Source organism: Dipodomys merriami, unplaced genomic scaffold (genome assembly GCF_024711535.1).
Source record: "Dipodomys merriami isolate MVZ:Mamm:240054 unplaced genomic scaffold, mDipMer1.0.p SCAF_2, whole genome shotgun sequence".
Lineage (NCBI taxonomy): Eukaryota > Metazoa > Chordata > Mammalia > Rodentia > Heteromyidae > Dipodomys > Dipodomys merriami.
In genome coordinates this window covers 50,019,282-50,037,183 of record NW_027203381.1, presented here as the reverse complement: position 1 = coordinate 50,037,183, position 17,902 = coordinate 50,019,282, and the positions used below count along the sequence as shown (strand labels likewise).

Below are 17,902 nucleotides of genomic sequence, written 5' to 3'. Positions count from 1 at the left end.
ATTTTATGATAGTGATTTGCTCACATATTTTGTATTGAATGAAGATACAGTTTCAAGAATATTACTAGCCAGCTATATGCAACAAAATGTTTTTAAATGAGAATTAATTCAGCCTATCTCTTAAAAGCCTACTTTGTACTAATGAGCCCCTGAGCTAGGATATCTTGTTTTCCTGAAACCTAGGTTGAGCCTGGTATTCCAGTTAGGTATATAATATTGACTTAATTTTTTCAATGATTTTCATTGGTTGATATTTTATAAGCCAGGTAATATATATATTATACATATACATGCACATATATGTTGTATAATGTATGCATGTACAGGTATACAATTATGTATACTCTCATGTATATATACATGTATGTATGTGTATAATGTATACACATACATACACATTTATACACATGTATACATTTATACATATGTATTATAAAGAATGAGGCAACTGAGTAAAACCAAAGCCTTCTCTGATAAGTAATAAGCCTTAAACCTTGTAGTTTTAGAAACTAGAGTTTTAAGACTATGGAGACATTCTAGCCTGCTAAGATGAAATATGCAATCAGCCCATCTCTAGACATTGTGGTTAGTTTTAATTGTCTTAGTCTTTATCTAGGTAGCAATATTCATTTAAAATGTATCATTGTGTTTAGGCTTCAGAAACTAGCTTTAAGAAGCAATTCTACATCTACAACCCAGCACTTGCGACTGCTCATTAGAGGACAAGATCAAGATTGCTTTCAGGTTTGTAGAGTGCAGTATTTTGTTGTGTCCACTGTTGTTTTTATAGTATTGGGTTGTTTTTTTTTTTTAAGTTTGTTTTGTTGAATTAAAAAAATTTTTTGAGACAGGATCTCTCACTTATAGCCCAGACTGGCTGGGAACCCATAATCCTTCGGCCTCCACATTCTACATGCCTAATCATAGGCCTGTACCTATCATTTGGTTTCTAGCCAAAGTTTTATGTGAGTTTCACATATACTCTCAATTTTTTTTTTGTCTTGTGATGTTGGGAATCGAACACAAAGCCTGTGCAAGTGCTTTACCACTGAGCTACATCCTCAGACTGACCAAATTGTCTTTAAGATTTGTGTATTTTATTTGTCCTATTGTTTCATTTTATTCAGTGATGGTTTTTAAATTATAGTTTCAGAATACTTTCGGCTCAGAAGAGCGGTTGACCAGTTCTTGTGAGATCAGAATACACCCCAAAGAAGACATTATAGTCTCTGTATTATTTACACCTACTCGATTATCTTGTATGTTGGCCAAACTAGAAATCAAACAACTTGGAAATCGATCACAACCAGGCATTAAGTTCATGGTAGGATAATTTTATTGTTTTTTTCTTCCTGTAGAGTCTAACCATTGCTTTAATGTGCTACTTTTTATTAGTTTTAGATTTACAAACAAGTTTAGGAACAATTGTCAAATTCTAAAAGCAATATTGTAATATTCTTAAAATCACGAATTTCTTGTAATGTTTTAAAATTTTCATTTTATTTTGAAAAACTTGAAGTGCATCCAAACTTTTCATGAACACATCTTTGAGTAAATCTGGGTAGAGCTCTTTAAGAAATTGACATTCCAAGTAAAGTTTACCTTTTCAACTTAGAAAAAAATAGTATCCTAGTACATGTGGTCTGCAATCATCACATATCACTGTGGAAAAATTTAGGATTAAGGTGCCAGCAGATACAGCGTCTGATGAGAGTTACTCTCTGCTTCAAAGAGAAGGCCATCTTGCTATGTCTTTGCATGGTAGAAGGATTAGTACACTCCTTTCATCCTGGTTTATAAGTATACTAATCTTATTCATGAGCATGGGAGCATCTTGGGATTTAAGACACTTCCTAAAAGGCCCTGTCTTTTGAAACATTAATATTAAGTATAAATCAGTATATGAGTTTTGGCAGATACCAACATTCAGACCATAACAGTTACTTGTTTTTAGAATTTACTCAACTTTGGGGTTTATAGAGTGGCTCAAGTAGCAGGGCACCTGGCTAGCAAGTGCAAGGTCCTGCATTCAAACCCCAGTACTTCCAAAAAGAAAGAAAGAAAGGGCCTGGCACCATGGCTCACACCTATAATTCTAGCTATTCAGGAAGCTGAGACCTGAAGATCAAGTATCAAAGCCAGCCATGGCAGGAAAGCCCATGAGACTCTTATCTCCAGTTAACTACAAGAAGTAATGCTATAGCTCAAGTGGTAGAGTTCTGGTCTTTAGCCAGTGAGCACAGGGACAGTATGTAGTCACTGAGTTCAAGCCCCTGTACTGCTACAAAAGAAAAAAGAAAGAAAAAGGAGTGAGGGAAGAAGCAATGGAAGTAGGAACAGGGAAAAGAGAGACAGAGAGAGAGAGAGAGAGAGAGAGAGAGAAAGTGGAAGGAATGATAGAAGGAAGGAAAGAAGGAAACAAAAGAACTTGCTAGCATGTTCTGGGTATTAGAGCTACAAAGACAAAAAATTTTATATTGTTTATTTTCAATATAATTTTTTAAACATTGAAGACAGTTTGCATAGAAAACATTCAGAGCAACTAGAGATAGAAAAGTCGCCGGGTGCCAGTGGCTCTCGCCTATAATCCTAGCTACTCAGGAGGCTGAGATCTGAGGATCACCGTTCAAAGCCAGCCCCGGCAGGAAAGTCCGTGAAACTCTTATCTTCAATAAACTACCAGAAAACCGGAAGTGGCGCTGTCGCTCAAGTGGTAGAGTGCTAGCCTTGAGCTGAAGAGCTGAGGGACAACACTCAGGCGCAGAGTTCAAGCCCCACGACCAACCAAAAAAAAAAAAGAAATCATTTAAGGAGGAAAATAAGGGCTGGATAGTCAAATGAAAAAACTCTACACAAAAGTACACATCTTTAAAATGTGTCCACCTGGTGGTGGATGTGGGACTGAAATGTTAGTCCCATTTCCTTTTGTCAAATTGGAGAATGATAAATTACAAGATAATAATTTAAAAGAAAGCTTTATTTGACACTAGAGTCTGTGGAGCCTGTTGACTTGTCCATGGTAAGCGTAATTGTTTGATAAGAGTTCTTTTAAAAACTGCTATTTTTATATGTGAGGAAACGGAAGCATTAACACATATGGGTGATGTGAACCGGAAAAACAATTGAAGGGGAAGGATTATTGATTTTTGGTTTCAGAGGGTTCAGTCCATAGGTGGTTAGCGTTGTGCAATTGGGCAGAACATCATGGCAGCAGGAGTGTGTGGCAAAGAAGCTTCTTCATCTCATGTCCTGCAGGAAGCAGAAAGTAGTCAGCTCTTCTTTTTTTATCCAAATTCATGTTCAAATCCCACTGTGCTTTTTGCTTCTGATCCTCACTGTATACCTCACTAAAAAGCAGTCAGCAATAACCATGAACAACCTGAGTGCTATTATCTTGAAATTTCTTTCAACAGATTAAACAGCCTTATTCAAAATCTCAGGGCACAGATAAAATGTAGACAAGTTCTTTGCTAGACTGTACCACATGTGGTCTCTAGTACACTTCTTATCAAAAACCTCCTGAGTATGGCTTTCACTGTTCACATTCCTATAGACACTGAGGTCTTCTGAGATTCTACTAGAACTACTCATTAAACTCTGCTTAGCTATCTATTGCTTCTTTAGCCTATATTCTAAGTGTTTCTAAATTCCTCCCTCAAATCAGTTCTGAAAGTTAGAGTCATATAGTCAAGTTTAGTTATTGTAGTGATTCTACTTCTGAAACCATTTTTCTGTTAGCTTTTCATCACTATAAACAAAACACCAGATATAAGCAATTTAAGAGGCAGAATGATTTATTTTAGCAGTTTCAGTTGATTCAGTTTATGGTTGCTTGGCCAGGTGTCGATGGATTGGTGGAGTTGCTTCTTTATCTCTTCAGCTGGTGATTTTTGGTACAACTACTTGATTTGATAGCCTCCAAGCTGAGGTTCTTGTTAGATGTCTTTTAAAACCAAGATCCTGGTGAGATTTCTGCCTAAGATTTCCACAGCATCTTCTCATAGAGGTTGGCTCAGTAGGGATCGCCTGTGATAATTATGCTATTATGGCTCTTTTACTTTTTTTTTTTTTTTTTACTGTTTTGACCGATTGGCTATGTAACTCTCTGACTGACCTTGAACTAATGATCCTCCTTGTCTTAGCCTCCTGAATGCTGTACACACTTACACAGACCGTGTCTCTGACAGTTACACTTACTGTGACTATTGTAGTTACTTCATTGCAGTTATCTGACAAATTCCCTTATGTGTGACATGTAGCTACTTGCCGTCCAATTTCCCAATAAAAATATACTACTTACTGAAAATTGAGTGCATGCTAGGCCCTGTCCTTCATCTGTATGTGGATTATCACATTTTATTTTCAAAATCACCTGAGATAATATTGTTCTCTACATTCTACTTATGGTGAAATCAAGACTTTGAGAAATGTATGACCATGATTGTGCCTCTTGTCTGCTAAATGATGGAGGCCATATTCAAATTTAGGCCATCTGACTGCAAGCCCATGTTGATCTATTATGCAGTCTTTTGACTACTAAGAACAGCTCTGTTTTGTAGTTCTCTAGAGCAATGATCCTCAACCAGGTGCTTTATTACCCTCAGGGAACAATTGGCAATGTCTGGAGACATTTTTGGTTGTCTTAATTGGTACAAGGGTGCCAATAGCATCTGCCACAGATGCTGCTAAACAATACTTTGGTAAACAGGGCAGCTCTCACCATCTCTAAATCTCAATAGTATTGAGGTTATGAAAACCTTTCTCTATAGCAATAGGTTTACTTGGTTAATCTATGGGTTTATTGACATTAGTTGGATTTCTCAATCATTTTTTCAAACCTTTCCACTCAGTCATTTGTGACATTTAGGCTTTGAAAATATAGTTGGTCACATCTGCAGGTTCCACATCTGCAGTCAACTAACCACTAATCTAAAGTGTTTGGGAAAAAAATTGTCTGTAATGAACAAACTTCCTTTAATGAACAAACTTTCTTTCTTTCTTTCTTTCTTTCTTTCTTTCTTTCTTTCTTTCTTTCTTTCTTTCTTTCTTTCTTTCTTTCTCTCTTTCTTTCTTTCTTTCTTCCTTTCTTTCTTTCTTTCTTTTTCTCTCTTCCTTCCTTCCTTCTTTCTTTCCTTCCTTCCTTCCCTTCCTTCCTTCCTTCCTTCCTTCCTTCCTTCCTTTCTTTCTTTCTTTCTTTCTTTCTTTCTTTCTTTCTTTCTTTCTTTCTTTCTTTCTTTCTTTCTTCCTTTCTTCCTTCCTTCCTTCCTTCCTTCCTTTCTTTCTTTCTTTCTTTTTTTCTTTGTCATGGGGCTTGAACTCTGGACCTGGGTGCTGTCCTTCAGTTCTTCAGCTCTACCACTGAAGCCACAGTGCCACTTCCGGTTTTCTGGTGGTTTATTGGAGATAAGAGTCTCACAGACTTTCCTGCTGGGGCTGGCTTTGAACTGTGATCCTCAGATCTCAGCCTCCTGAGTAGCTAGGATTACAGGTGTGAGCCATTGATGCCTGGCTCAGACTTTTTCTTTGTATTATTTCCTAGAACATGGAGTACAATACCATTTACATAACATTTGCCTTATATTAGATAATAAAAAGTCATTGTAGATTATTCCATGTTTGCAAAAGTTTCCCAGGAAAGAAATGCACATTGTTAAGTTTTTATCCTTAATTATAACAGTGTCATTTTGAAGAATTGGGGGTTATTTTATTCCCTTATGTTCTGGCTAATGGAAGGTATCTGTAAATCCTCGTTTCTTGGACTTGTGCTCTGTGGAAGCAGCAAGTCTCCTTTTAAACCTGGCTCCAGTCTGTTGCTTCCACATTACCAGTCATTGTCTTTGGAGAGTTTTTGAGTACTTGTCCTTAGTTCCTTTTGCATGCTTCTCTTTGACACTGATTGTACCAAATGATTTTCCCTCTAGGACATTTTTTAATGAAAAATTTCAGAATTACTGAGTTGGAAGAACAATTTAGTTAGTAGTCACATGTTTTACCACAGATCCTTACAGTTCATATTTTGCTATATTTCTTTTACCCATATTTACATCCATTAATTTCATCTATTTTTCTTTTTTTTTTTTTTGTCGGTTATGGTGCTTGAACTTTGGGCTTGGGCACTGTCCCTGCACTCTTTAGCTCAAGGCGAGCACTCTACCGCTTGAGCCACAGCGCCACTTTCGGTTTTCTAGTGTTTTATTGGAGATAAGAGTCTCATGGACTTTCCTGCCTGGGCTGGCTTTGAACCACGATCCTCAGATCTCAGCCTCCTGAGTAGCTAGGATTACAGGTGTGAGCCATTGGCCATTTTTCTTTGGTCATTTCAGAATAAATTACAAATGCCAGTATGTTTCACTGTAAAAAGTTCTGAAGCAGGCATAGTTACACTAATTTCTTGTTTTTGTTTTTGTTTTTTAGTGGTTTTGGGAATCAAGCCCAGTACCTTGAGCATGCTAGATAAGCCATCCACCATTGAGCTCTCTACTAATTTTTTATTTTCCTCTGTCACCTTGAATTTATACAAGGAAATAATTATTCTTGACATTAAACAATGTTTGCAGTGCTTTGATTTGTTTTTCTCTGAAGATTAAAGTCTATATAACATTACACTGGAAGTAGAGTCACTTACTAGACTAATTACATGAATACTAAAAACTTTAATTGTATTAAATCTTTCTATATTTTCTTCTAACTGTAATTAAATATTCTGCTCTCTTACCTAAAATAATTTGGGCTTATATATTCTTTTAGATACCTTTGTCTGGATATGGAGGAACAAGTAATCTTATTTTGGAAGGTGTTAAAAAATTATCTGACAGTTACATGGTGACAGTGAATGACTTAATTCCTGGCAAAGAAAGTAAAATTGTTTTTTCTGTCCGAAACACTGGCTCTCGAGCAGCTTTTGTTAAAGCAGTAGGCTTTAAGGATTCTCAGAAAAAAATTTTGCTGGATCCTAAAGTATTAAGGATTATTCCAGATAACTTTATACTCAAGGAAAGAACACGAGAAGTAAGTATAAAGTTTTCTGCTTTGAAATAACTCATTTTAGCTGAATAATTATGTATCTTAAATATGTGTTTATATATTTAAGATATATATGCTTATATATATTTATACATACATAGAATATGAGTTTAAGGGATTTATTAGGAAGAGGAGGGGAAGAAGGCAGGGAAAAAGAATAGATAATTTTGAAATATATGGCAAATAAATATGAAAAAAGAACCTGATGATAGCTTTGATTAATAGAGAGTTAGAGGGATGGTAAAGAAACAGGTTTTTTTGGGGGAGGATATTAGAGGGAGAGGTTGGCCTGGCAAAGTAGGGTTAATGAGGATGAATATGGTCAAATGGTTGAAGTATATTGTTTGCATGTATGAAAATAGAACAATAAATCCTGTTGAAATTGTTTTAGGAAGGGGGAAAGAACAAGAAAATGCTAGAGTAGATGAGATTGATCGGACACATTGTATAAATGTGTAGAAATGTCACAAATATATGCTAATAAAAATTAGGTATTTTATGGCAAAAATGAAAATAATATTTGAAGTAATGAGGGAGTATTAAGTGCTTATCTAGTCTTGGAAATATGATACATATGCACTGTCTATTGAATGGTTAGGCCTAGAAGATTAGTATTTTAAAAATATCATCTAGAATTATATTTTTCATACTCAGGAAAAATAATATACTCCTTTTTTTATATCAGGATGTTACTTTAATATATAATCCATCTGACAGAAAGAGTGATAATAACACTGCGACAGAACTGTCGACTATATACTTCTTTGGTGGTGATGAAATTTCCAGACAGCAGTATCGAAGGTAGATTACTTACCTTGAACAATGTTGGGAGCTAACCAATGGATGCAAGGAATGCTTAATAGATGCTTTAGGACATGATAGTGAATTGACAAATTGGAAAAAAAAACTTGGTAAAATTTGTATGGTTGATAAATTGGCATAATATAGGTTGTAAATACCTGTAGCAAACATCTATATATTTATTTTTGCCTTGTGCTTCTTAATCTTAAATGTATGTACCATGCCTCTTTTCCTTTATCTAGTAGGAACATCATACCTTATAATAGAACAGTATTCTTAATATACTCTTGAGAATATATCCAGCAATAGATCAGTTTCAGAAAAGAATTTCACAACTACTGAAAGATTATTATTATTCAGATTATTAGAAATCTGAATTATTTGAAATGCCCACTGTATTTTAGAAATGTGTAGGTTATCATTTATAAAATTTAATATATCTAGTTTAAATATAGTTTGATATACCAGAATGTTGACAAATGTAAGATACTGATCTGGCTCCAGGTATTATTTAAACATGTTCCATTGTTACTAAATTCTGGATTCTTTTATTATTAAGCTTAATATAAAATGGGTAAAGCTCATGATGTTTTATCTATTAGTAGAAAATCACTAACTTTAGTAGATTTGGGTGAATATAATAGGTTGTCTTTCCTTCTTCCAGCTCTTTATGCTCTGTTGTCTTTTATTCTGATACAGAACCTAGATTTTTTAATATTTTTTGGGCCTTGAACTTGCTAGTCAGGCATTCTAATAAAAAGTAAGTAATAAGTTTTTTGTTGTTGTTGTTTTTTGGGTCCGGTCTTGGGGCCTGAACTCTGGGCCTGGGCACTTTCCCTCAGCTCTTCAGCTCAAGGCTAGCGCTCTACCTCTTGAGCCACAGCGCCATTTCCGGCTTTTTTCTTTTTGCTTATGTGGTGCTGAGGAGTCGAACCCAGGGCCTCATGCATGCAAGGCAAGCACTCTACCACTGAGCCATCTTCCCAGCCCAGTAATAAGTTTTTGCTTAAGTAATTACATAAGCAGTGCCCACCCTTTTTGCTTTTTACTTTTTAGATAGAGTCTCATCTTTGTGCCTAGACCATTATCTTCCTATTTTTGCATTTTGGTTTGTTGGAAACACAGGTGAGGTGACCACTATCATGCTCAGCTGTAGGGTTTGTCTCACTAATTTTTTTGCCTGCTCTGCTTCCCGCCCCAGCCTGCCCCTGTCAGTCATGGGGCTTCAACTCTGTGCCTGGGTGCTGTCCTTGAGCTCTTCAGCTCAAGGTGAGCACTCTACCACTTGAGCCACAGTGCTACTTTGGGATTTCTGGTGGTTAATTGGAGATAAGAGTCTCACAGACTTTCCTGCTCGGGCTGGCTTTGAACTGTGATCCTCAGAACTCAGCCTCCTGAGTAGCTAGGATTTCAGGAGTGAGCCACTGGCACCTGGATTGGTCTGGCTTTAAACATTGATTCTTCTGATTTTCACTTCCCAAGGAGCTGGGATTACTGATGTCAGTCATTGTACTTGATGATTGTTTGGTTTTAATTGGTTGGTCACTTTGGAATAGTAAAAAGAGAGATTAAGGCTGACTTGTTATATGATATTATAACAGCCAACTGTGAAGAGCTAACCTGTTGTATTTATTTGTTTCTTTCTTTTTTGGGGGGGGGGGTCCAGTTGTGGGGCCTGAACTCTGGGCCTGGGTGCTGTCCCTCAGCTCTTCAGCTCAAGGCTAGCGCTCTACCACTTGAGCCACAGTGCCACTTCCGGCTTTTTTCTTTTTGCTTATGTGATGCTGAGGAATCGAACCCAGGGCCTCATGAATGCAAGGCAAGCGCTCTACTACTGAGCCACCTTCCCAGCCCCTATATTTGTTTCTTAATTATTTTATAAACACGAACTTTTTTTCCTCTTTTGTTTTACTGGGAGATAGAGATATGTTTCACAGCTGTTTGCCATAAACTTACAGTAATGAGATTCCTTTTGTTATGAATACGTGAATATAGTAGACAAGTTTATATTTCTTTTCAAAGATTCTCTGCAAGAGGCCAAATAGACAAAGTTATATGGTAATTTACATATTTTTCTTGGTTTCTTACAATTCCCTTCCCCAATGCAAATTTCTGACTGATCAAAGTTATCAAAGATAATGAAATGTAACACCTTAAAACAATCTAACTTTAGTTTTCTGTCTGTTCTTAGTCCCTGATTTTAATTTAACTGAAAGTGACTATTGCACAATCATGTGCAATTTTCAACTCAACCTCCAAAACAAGTTTTCTATTTTAAAAGCACTATTAGGACTAAGGCATGAGATGTATATACACATGTCATTAGTGAGATTTGCCAAATGAATTAATGAATATCTAATTGAGGTCATTTATATATAAAATCACTTTTTTCATAAAAATCTCTCTGGCAGAGCCTTGCTGCAGAAACCTGGGATTATAAAGCAGATACTTCCAGAGCATAGTGTATTGCAAAACATTAATTTTGTTGAAGCATTTCAGGATGAACTACTGATAGAGGAAGGTAAGAATTTCAGCTTGTCTTCCATGTTTTGGTCACTTGTAGTGTTGTCTGGTCATCATGTGACAGAAGGGAAGAAATGCTCATTTGAATCTGGTATCTGGCTGATTTTGAGCCACAGCTTTACTGTGACTTTAAATAAATTCCATCACTGTAGTTTATTCAAATTAGATCAATTTCTTCTTTGTAGAATGAGAAGAGTGATAGCAAGCTTCTCATTCATGCAGAATTGTCTTGAGAATCAGAGGAGCTTCACTTTATGTTTTTGGTGTTAGTAATATTTCATATGGATTCTGTGTGTAGGCAGTATATAAGCAGAGAGAATGAGCATGAGGTAAATAGTGATCATTCTCACTTTCATTTTGAGATTTCAGTGCCACTGTAAAATTATGGAGGATATGATGGAAGAAGGAACTCCACAAAAGACATGTAAGATGACTATAACCTAGATGTTTTGTCCTATTTGAGCACAGCAGTTCAAATATTTAATAGTGTCTTATTTTTCATACAGTATAAATGTAACAAGACAGAAAAATTGTGTAAAAATATATGTACACATTTTTTACCATAGATTATGCATATACATATAAGTATTATTTACAGAGGTTATTTACATAGATTTACATATTATTTACAGATTATACATATACATATACATACATAAATAGCTTATACCATAATTTGTACAGTAGTAGTTAAAATTAAAAGGGGACCAAAATGCCCAAGAATAGATGGCAGTTTAATTATGCAGAATGTTTTGAAGCTATGAAAACAATATAATTCTATACTAAGTGGCATAGGAAAATTTATTAAGAAAAAAACAGCTTTTAAATTTTTACATAGTAAAATCTCATTTTAATAAAAATAATTTAATGTGTGAATATACATAAATACCAAAAAAAAAAAATCAATGTTTTGGTGGTCAAATTTCAGGTGATTGTTTTTTCCTTGTTAGTTTTAGTTTTGTTTTTTTCTTTTTTTCTTTCTTTCTTTTTTTTTTTTTAGTTTTAGTTTTTAAATGATGTAATGTTCTTTTGTCCTGAAAAATTGATGATGAAAGTAAAGCATAGTTATATCTTTGTAGGGATGTTGTAGATTAGTCTGCTCTTTTTATTAAATTAAGAATCTAGCTCTTCTCTAGGCATAGGTTAGTTGAAAATCATTAATAAAAGATTGGATGTGGTCATGTCATCAGTGTGCTAAGGGAATAAAGCACACTCAAGACTCATCTCTAAGGCTGGGCATCCGTGGCTCTCGCCTGTAATCCTAGCTACTCAGGAGGCTGAGATCTAAGGATCTCGGTTGAAAGCTAGCCCTGGCAGGAAAGTACGTGAGACTCATCTCCAATAAACCACTCAGAAAACCAAAGTGGCATTGTGGCTCAAGTGGTAGAGCACTCGCCTTGAGCTGAAGAGCTGAGGGATTGCACCCAGGCCCAGAGTTCAAGCCCCACAACTGACAAAAAAACCTCATCTCTGCCACTTTAGTCCCTTATCTCTTTATAGGAAGGATATAGATAGTAGCTAAATTAAAAACTGCTGTGAAGATGAAGCATTGATACTTAATCATATTGCAGCTATGAAGACCTTAAGTGGAAACACATAACTAGACTGTGGTGGTTCAGAAGTTGGCATAGTTCCATGATACAGTAACATCCCCTTCCCTGACTGAATAAATACATATAGAGTACACATGGTGCTAGTCACTTGTGGACACAAGAGACTGACAGATGTAGACATCTGATCATTGAAGGGTGGTAAACAATGCTGTGCTGGAGTATATTTGGGAATGAGAGAAGCACAAAGAAAGGGCCTGCCCCTCACTGAGGATGAGGTGTCTCTCTAAGAAGACTTGAACAAAGAGGGGTTGACAAGGTAGAGATGTTCCAGGTAGAGAGAGCTGTGTCCATGAAAGTCAAGAAATAAGTTATAATACAGGTTGTTTGATAAGAACTCATGCAGCTTGCCAATGTCACCCATCTGAAGTACAGGTGAGTTCAAACTTGGTGTGTCCCTGAATTCAAGATACAGGATATATTGTGGTGATGTATTACATATCTTTGAGACTTTCATTTACATAATGTGTGTTTTCAACCTCCTTGTGCTTTAGATTTTAACAGGAAATTGTAATACCTTAATATTAAGATATACTTTAATACCTTAATATTAAGATAGTAGAGCAGTACCTGGCTCACTGTAAGTTTTATGTAAATGTCTGCTACTATTCATATCTTCAAAAACATTCTTACTTTAATAAGGCTCACAGTTTTCCTGAGATAGAGAGCTGTTATGCCAGATTCTAGTCAAGGAAACTAAAGCTCAGAGTGAATAAGTAATTTGCCAGAGGTCACAGAACAAATGAGTGACAAGTGAATCTCACATTCAGGTTCAGAGCCTGTGCTGTCCTAATGCTGGGTTGCCTATCATTTTGTGCCTCTCAGTAGCGTTAATCAAAACACCACCTACCCCAACCTAAGAAAATTATGTTAATATGTAAATTTTTTTCTGTTATTTTGCATTGTGCTTAATGTGAAGGTTCATATGCTTCAAAACGTTTTCTTTTCTAGTACATGATCTTCCCCAACGGCCTAACGATATTCAGCTATTTTATGGAAACATGCGTAAAATTATGCTTTCAGTAATTGGAGAATTCAGAGATTCTGGTCCTAACAGAGAACTTCTTCAGCCTTCTCCCAAAGCTAGCTTGGAATCTAAAAGGTAAAACAAATTTACTAGCAAAATTCCTTTACCAGATTTCAAGATTATTTGACTATAGTAGATCTTTTTTTTGCTGTCCTGTTTTCTATCAAAATGTTTATTTTCCCTTTATATTTTAGTTTAAGTTGAAATCATTTCAAACTCTGAGGGAAGTTTAAAAATAATACAGAGAATTCCTATAAGCCCTGTTCTCTGATTTCCCAATTATTAAACATTTTTCACATTTACCTTATCATTCTTTATATCTCTAACTTGTTTAAATCTTTTTTTCTGGCCCATTCAAGAGTAAGTTGCAGCATGATCACTTATAAGCCCTAAATTGTCTTAAAAATATTTTCTATGGTAAATCCACCCCATTAGAATATTTAATATTGATTTAGTAGTATCATTTATTCCATAGATTTCTATTAAACATGTACAATAATGTCCTCCATAGTTAAACCACAGAACAAAACCCTCTTCTGCTCTGGTCCATAATCTCAGATCACATACTGCATTTAGATGGTCTGTCTTTTTTTACTTGCTTTTAGTATAGAGTAGTTCCTTTATCCTTTCTTTACCTTTCAACATTGTGATAATGGAGGTTTAGATGATCAAATCAGATCTTCAGAGAACTAAGTTTCTGTAATGACTTTAGGTGAAGCCTGGAGAGGCTGGGAATGCCACTGCACTTGTGGGTACTTGTTATAAAATTAAATGCTCATACTCTGGTTCAAACTTAATACCAGTTCTTTACTGATAATATACATGGCTTACAAAAAGGGGCAGCTGAGTATGGGAGTTGTGTTTTGTTCTTTGATGACATAACCATGTAATTCTTCAAAGAGCTGTTCCCCATATACATATCAAATTCAGTTTTATTCCACATACAATTTTGGATAGATCAAATAAATACATCCTATTAAAAGCAAATTCTATATACATAAGGACATTAGAGTGTTTACTGAGAGATCTGTTTTCTCCAAGATTACTAACTTTGTTAAAGTCATCTTTCTTTTTTTCTTCAGTATTCTCTAATAAAATAGGAGAAAATAGGGTGTAGTAAGAATAAAGATGACCTTTTTCTTACTAATGAGTTAGTTAACAGTTAACTAACTGGGTCAGTTAGTTAACAGATGAGTTTGAGATACACAAAAGAAGTGTTTCAGCAGTGATATTCACTAGACACTATGTTGAAAATGAACTATACAACTTGTTGGGGAGGGGAAAATGGAAGAGGTGACACTATTCAAAAAGAAATGTACTCAATGACTGACATATGTAGTAACTATAACGCTTCTATAGATCACATTTACAATTAAAAAATGATAATGCCATTTGTTTTTCCAAAGTATATTCCCAGGTGGTATATAATGCTAACTTGTCTATGACTGATTATATAAATATGTGAGGTTTTAAAAATAGTACTTGGGTTTGAACTCAGGTTTTCATACTTAATAGGCAGGCACTGTATTACTTGAGTCATACCTCCTATCCCTTTTTAATCTGGTGATTTTTTTTTTTTTCCAGATAGTTCTCCCTTGTTTTTCTGGGACAGTAGAAGTATAATTTGAAAACCGAGGATGAGAGAGCATTGGTTTTACAAAATTGATGATTTTGTATTTTATTTTATAAATATTTATTTTATTTTATAATATTTATTTTTATTTTATTAAAAAATCACCAATTTTGAAGCACTAGTGATTACAAAATTCATCTGAATTATAGCTAAACAAACCCTGTAATAATAGCCTGGTAGACTGGATTAGCATTTCTTCCTATTAGAAGACTTTTCTGTTTTAGTATTTCTTAGTGTCATTCATTGTCATAAAAAAAGTTGCCATTGTGTAGTTCTATTATGTTAAGAATTTGAATTTTCTCACATTTTTGATATTGGTCATTTTCTAGTCAATCTTCTTTTGGTACTGGTACTCAGGTTTGAACTTGGTCTCTCATTTGCTCAGCTTGCTAATGTTACTGCTTGAACAATGTCCTCAGCCCAGCTTTTGCTGGTTATTTTAAGAGATGGTGTCTCATGGACTTTTCTGTCTAGGCTGGCTTTGAGCCATGATTCTCTTTTAATAGATTCAGATGCAGACTCAGGCAGAAAAATAATGAGATCACTGATTTTTTTATATCATACTATGTATACTTACATTGTATTTGGGTTTTTTTGTACACTATTTAATTTTCTTTGCAGTGTTTGGGGTCAAACTCAGAGCATTGACCATATTAGATAAATGCTCCAGAGTTATACTTCTAGCCTACATAAATAAAACATATATAAAAAGTATATAAGTGGGGTGGGAAGGTGGCTCAGTGGTAGAGTACTTGCCTTATACGCATGAGGCCCTGGGTTCGATTCCTCAGCACCACATAAGCAGAAAGAAAGAAGCCGGAAGTGGCACTGTGGCTCAAGTGGTAGAGCGCTAGCCTTGAGCTGAAGAGCTGAGGGACAGTGCCCAGGCTCAGAGTTCAGGCCCCACAACTGGACCCAAAAAAATAAAAAAGTATATAAGTAAAAATAAGGAGAATTTTTTTGGGGGGGGGTTCTGGTCCTGGGGCTTGTACTTAGGGTCTAGGCACTGACCCTGAGGGAGCTTCTTTGCTTAAGGCTAGTTTCCTGCCACTTAAGCCACAGCTCTGTTTTTCCACTTTTTGATGGTTACTTGGAGATAATAATCTCAATGACTTTCCTCCCTGAGCTAGCTTTGAATTATAGTCCTCAGATCTCAGCCTCTGGATAGGTAGGATTATAGACATGAGACACAGTGGTCAGCTGGATTTTTAATTATTTAAATTATTACTATAAAGGGGTTTCAGTTACATAAGTCAGGTGAAGAATGCATTTCTTTTTGGACAATGTTCCTCCCTCCCTCCCTCTCTCCCAGTTTTTCCCTCCCATAAATACTCTCAAGTTGGATAGTTCATTTCATAGTGTCTAATGAGTACCACTGCTATGTTTGTTCACTTTTTGTTCCTGACTGGTGGATATTTCTATTCACTCAAAAGTATATGGCATGTAATACCCTTTTAGTTTTATCTAATTGTTTTTATTTTATAAAGAATTAATATTAGCCAGGCGTTGGTGGCTCATGCCTGTAATACTTAGCTACTCAGGAGGCTGAAATCTGAGGATTATGGTTCAAAACCAGCCCAGCCAGGAAAGTCTGTGATACTCTTATCTCTAATAAGCCACCAGAAAACTGGAAGTGGCGCTTGTAGCTCAAGCGATAGAGTACTCACTTTGAGCTGAAGAGTGCAGGAACAGCGCCCAAACCCAGAGTTCAAGCCCCACGACAAAAAACAAAATCACTATTAAATGTGAAAGAGTCTGGCTTTTCATCGTTTTTGACTTTGCTTTTTTAATTTTTGAATAATTTTTTCTAGTGAATTGAGACCTTCTGATAAACATGGTGGCAGTATCTCTTTGGATGTTTTACCAGTCAAAGGTCCTCAAGGGTCTCCTTTTCTCTCACAAGCTGCCCACTCATCTCAAGATACAGCGGCCTCTGAAGAGATGTGGACCATCCAACCTGAACACTTAATTCTGGTAGCTCCTTCTTCTTGTGAGTATTTCAGCAAGTCATCAGATGTGCCTTTAGGGGTTGTTGTCTGTGTTCTGTCCTCAAACATAATTGGACAGACTCCACCATAGAGACCTGATTAGAACTCATCTGGAACCCTATCCTACCCAGCTCAGCTTCTTGAGAGCAGAGCCACACCCCACCTTGATAGTTATTACCTTAACCCTGATAAGGTTGGTTCAGAGTCAGAACAAAGGTGGCTCAGTGGTAGAGTGCTTGCCTTACATGCATAAGGCCCTGGGTTCGATTCCTGAGTACCACATAAGCAGAAAAAAACCAGATGTGGGGCTGTGGCTCAAGTGGAAGAGCTGAAGAGCTGAGGGACAGCGCCCAGACCCAGAGTTCAGGCCCCACAACTGACAAAAAAAACAAACAAAAAAACAAAAAAACTAATACATACACATGTGCCAAAATTAAAACCAGGAGCTAACAAATTTGAGATTGCTATTTTTCTCTTTGTTCAAGGTTTTCAGTGTCTTTGTAGTTTCCAGGAGTTATCAAGTATGCCTTTTTAAACAGATTTGAAATTCCCATAATTGAGTAGCTAAGAATTGCTAAGTAAGCCATTGTAACTAGTGTACTTATTTAAAACTTATTTTTATTTACACTTGTCTTTTTTCACTGTTGCTAAATGAAAGTAACATTCGATTTATTTGCTACAATAGGTGATATGACAAAAACTGGGCGTTTCCAGATTGTTAATAATTCTGTCAGGTTGCTGAAATTTGAACTATATTGGCCAGCCCATTGCCTGACAGTCACACCACAACACGGATTTATTGCACCAGAGTAAGTGTGTCTTCAGTGTTGTTCTGGGTGTTATTCAGATGACATCGTGGCAACTTTAAGGATTAAATAATATTCATTTAAATTTGTTCAGGGTCTTAGCATATAGTTCAGTATAGAAGGGCTTGCCAAGCATGTGCAAGGCCCTGAGTTATGTCCAAACACTGCAAAATAAATTTTTTCCAGTAGAGGTTTGTACTGTCCTGACCATACAAGTGGATACCTACTTCTGTTATACATTAGTGGGCTCAAGACTTAATTCCTTTAGTGAAGCATAGCCAGGTAGACTGGGCCCTGAGGTGGTTGAGGAAAGTGTTTTAGGTGGATATAGAAGACAAGAAAATATTTTCTATCATAGCACTTTGCCTACAAAGACAAGGAATAAAAGCAGGATGTGTGATAATGGATGACAATCTCTAAAGCCTTAGATTGTCTGATTGTCTCCCAATTTGGCATTTATATTCTCCTGCTTTTGTTTTTTCCTGAAGGAC

General features: G+C 36.0%; 1 protein-coding gene across 1 annotated transcript in view; it reads left to right on the top strand.

The window, feature by feature from the left end:
- The window catches only part of Cep192 (centrosomal protein 192), a 153,271-nt gene that overhangs the window by 106,798 nt on the left and 28,571 nt on the right, over nt 1-17,902 (top strand). The window contains exons 39-46 of the mRNA XM_070028853.1: nt 654-744; nt 1,148-1,324; nt 6,748-7,008; nt 7,709-7,824; nt 10,236-10,345; nt 12,909-13,059; nt 16,429-16,607; nt 17,291-17,414. Coding sequence (XP_069884954.1) covers nt 654-744; nt 1,148-1,324; nt 6,748-7,008; nt 7,709-7,824; nt 10,236-10,345; nt 12,909-13,059; nt 16,429-16,607; nt 17,291-17,414 — 1,209 coding nt within the window. The remainder of the gene's footprint in view (nt 1-653; nt 745-1,147; nt 1,325-6,747; nt 7,009-7,708; nt 7,825-10,235; nt 10,346-12,908; nt 13,060-16,428; nt 16,608-17,290; nt 17,415-17,902) is intronic.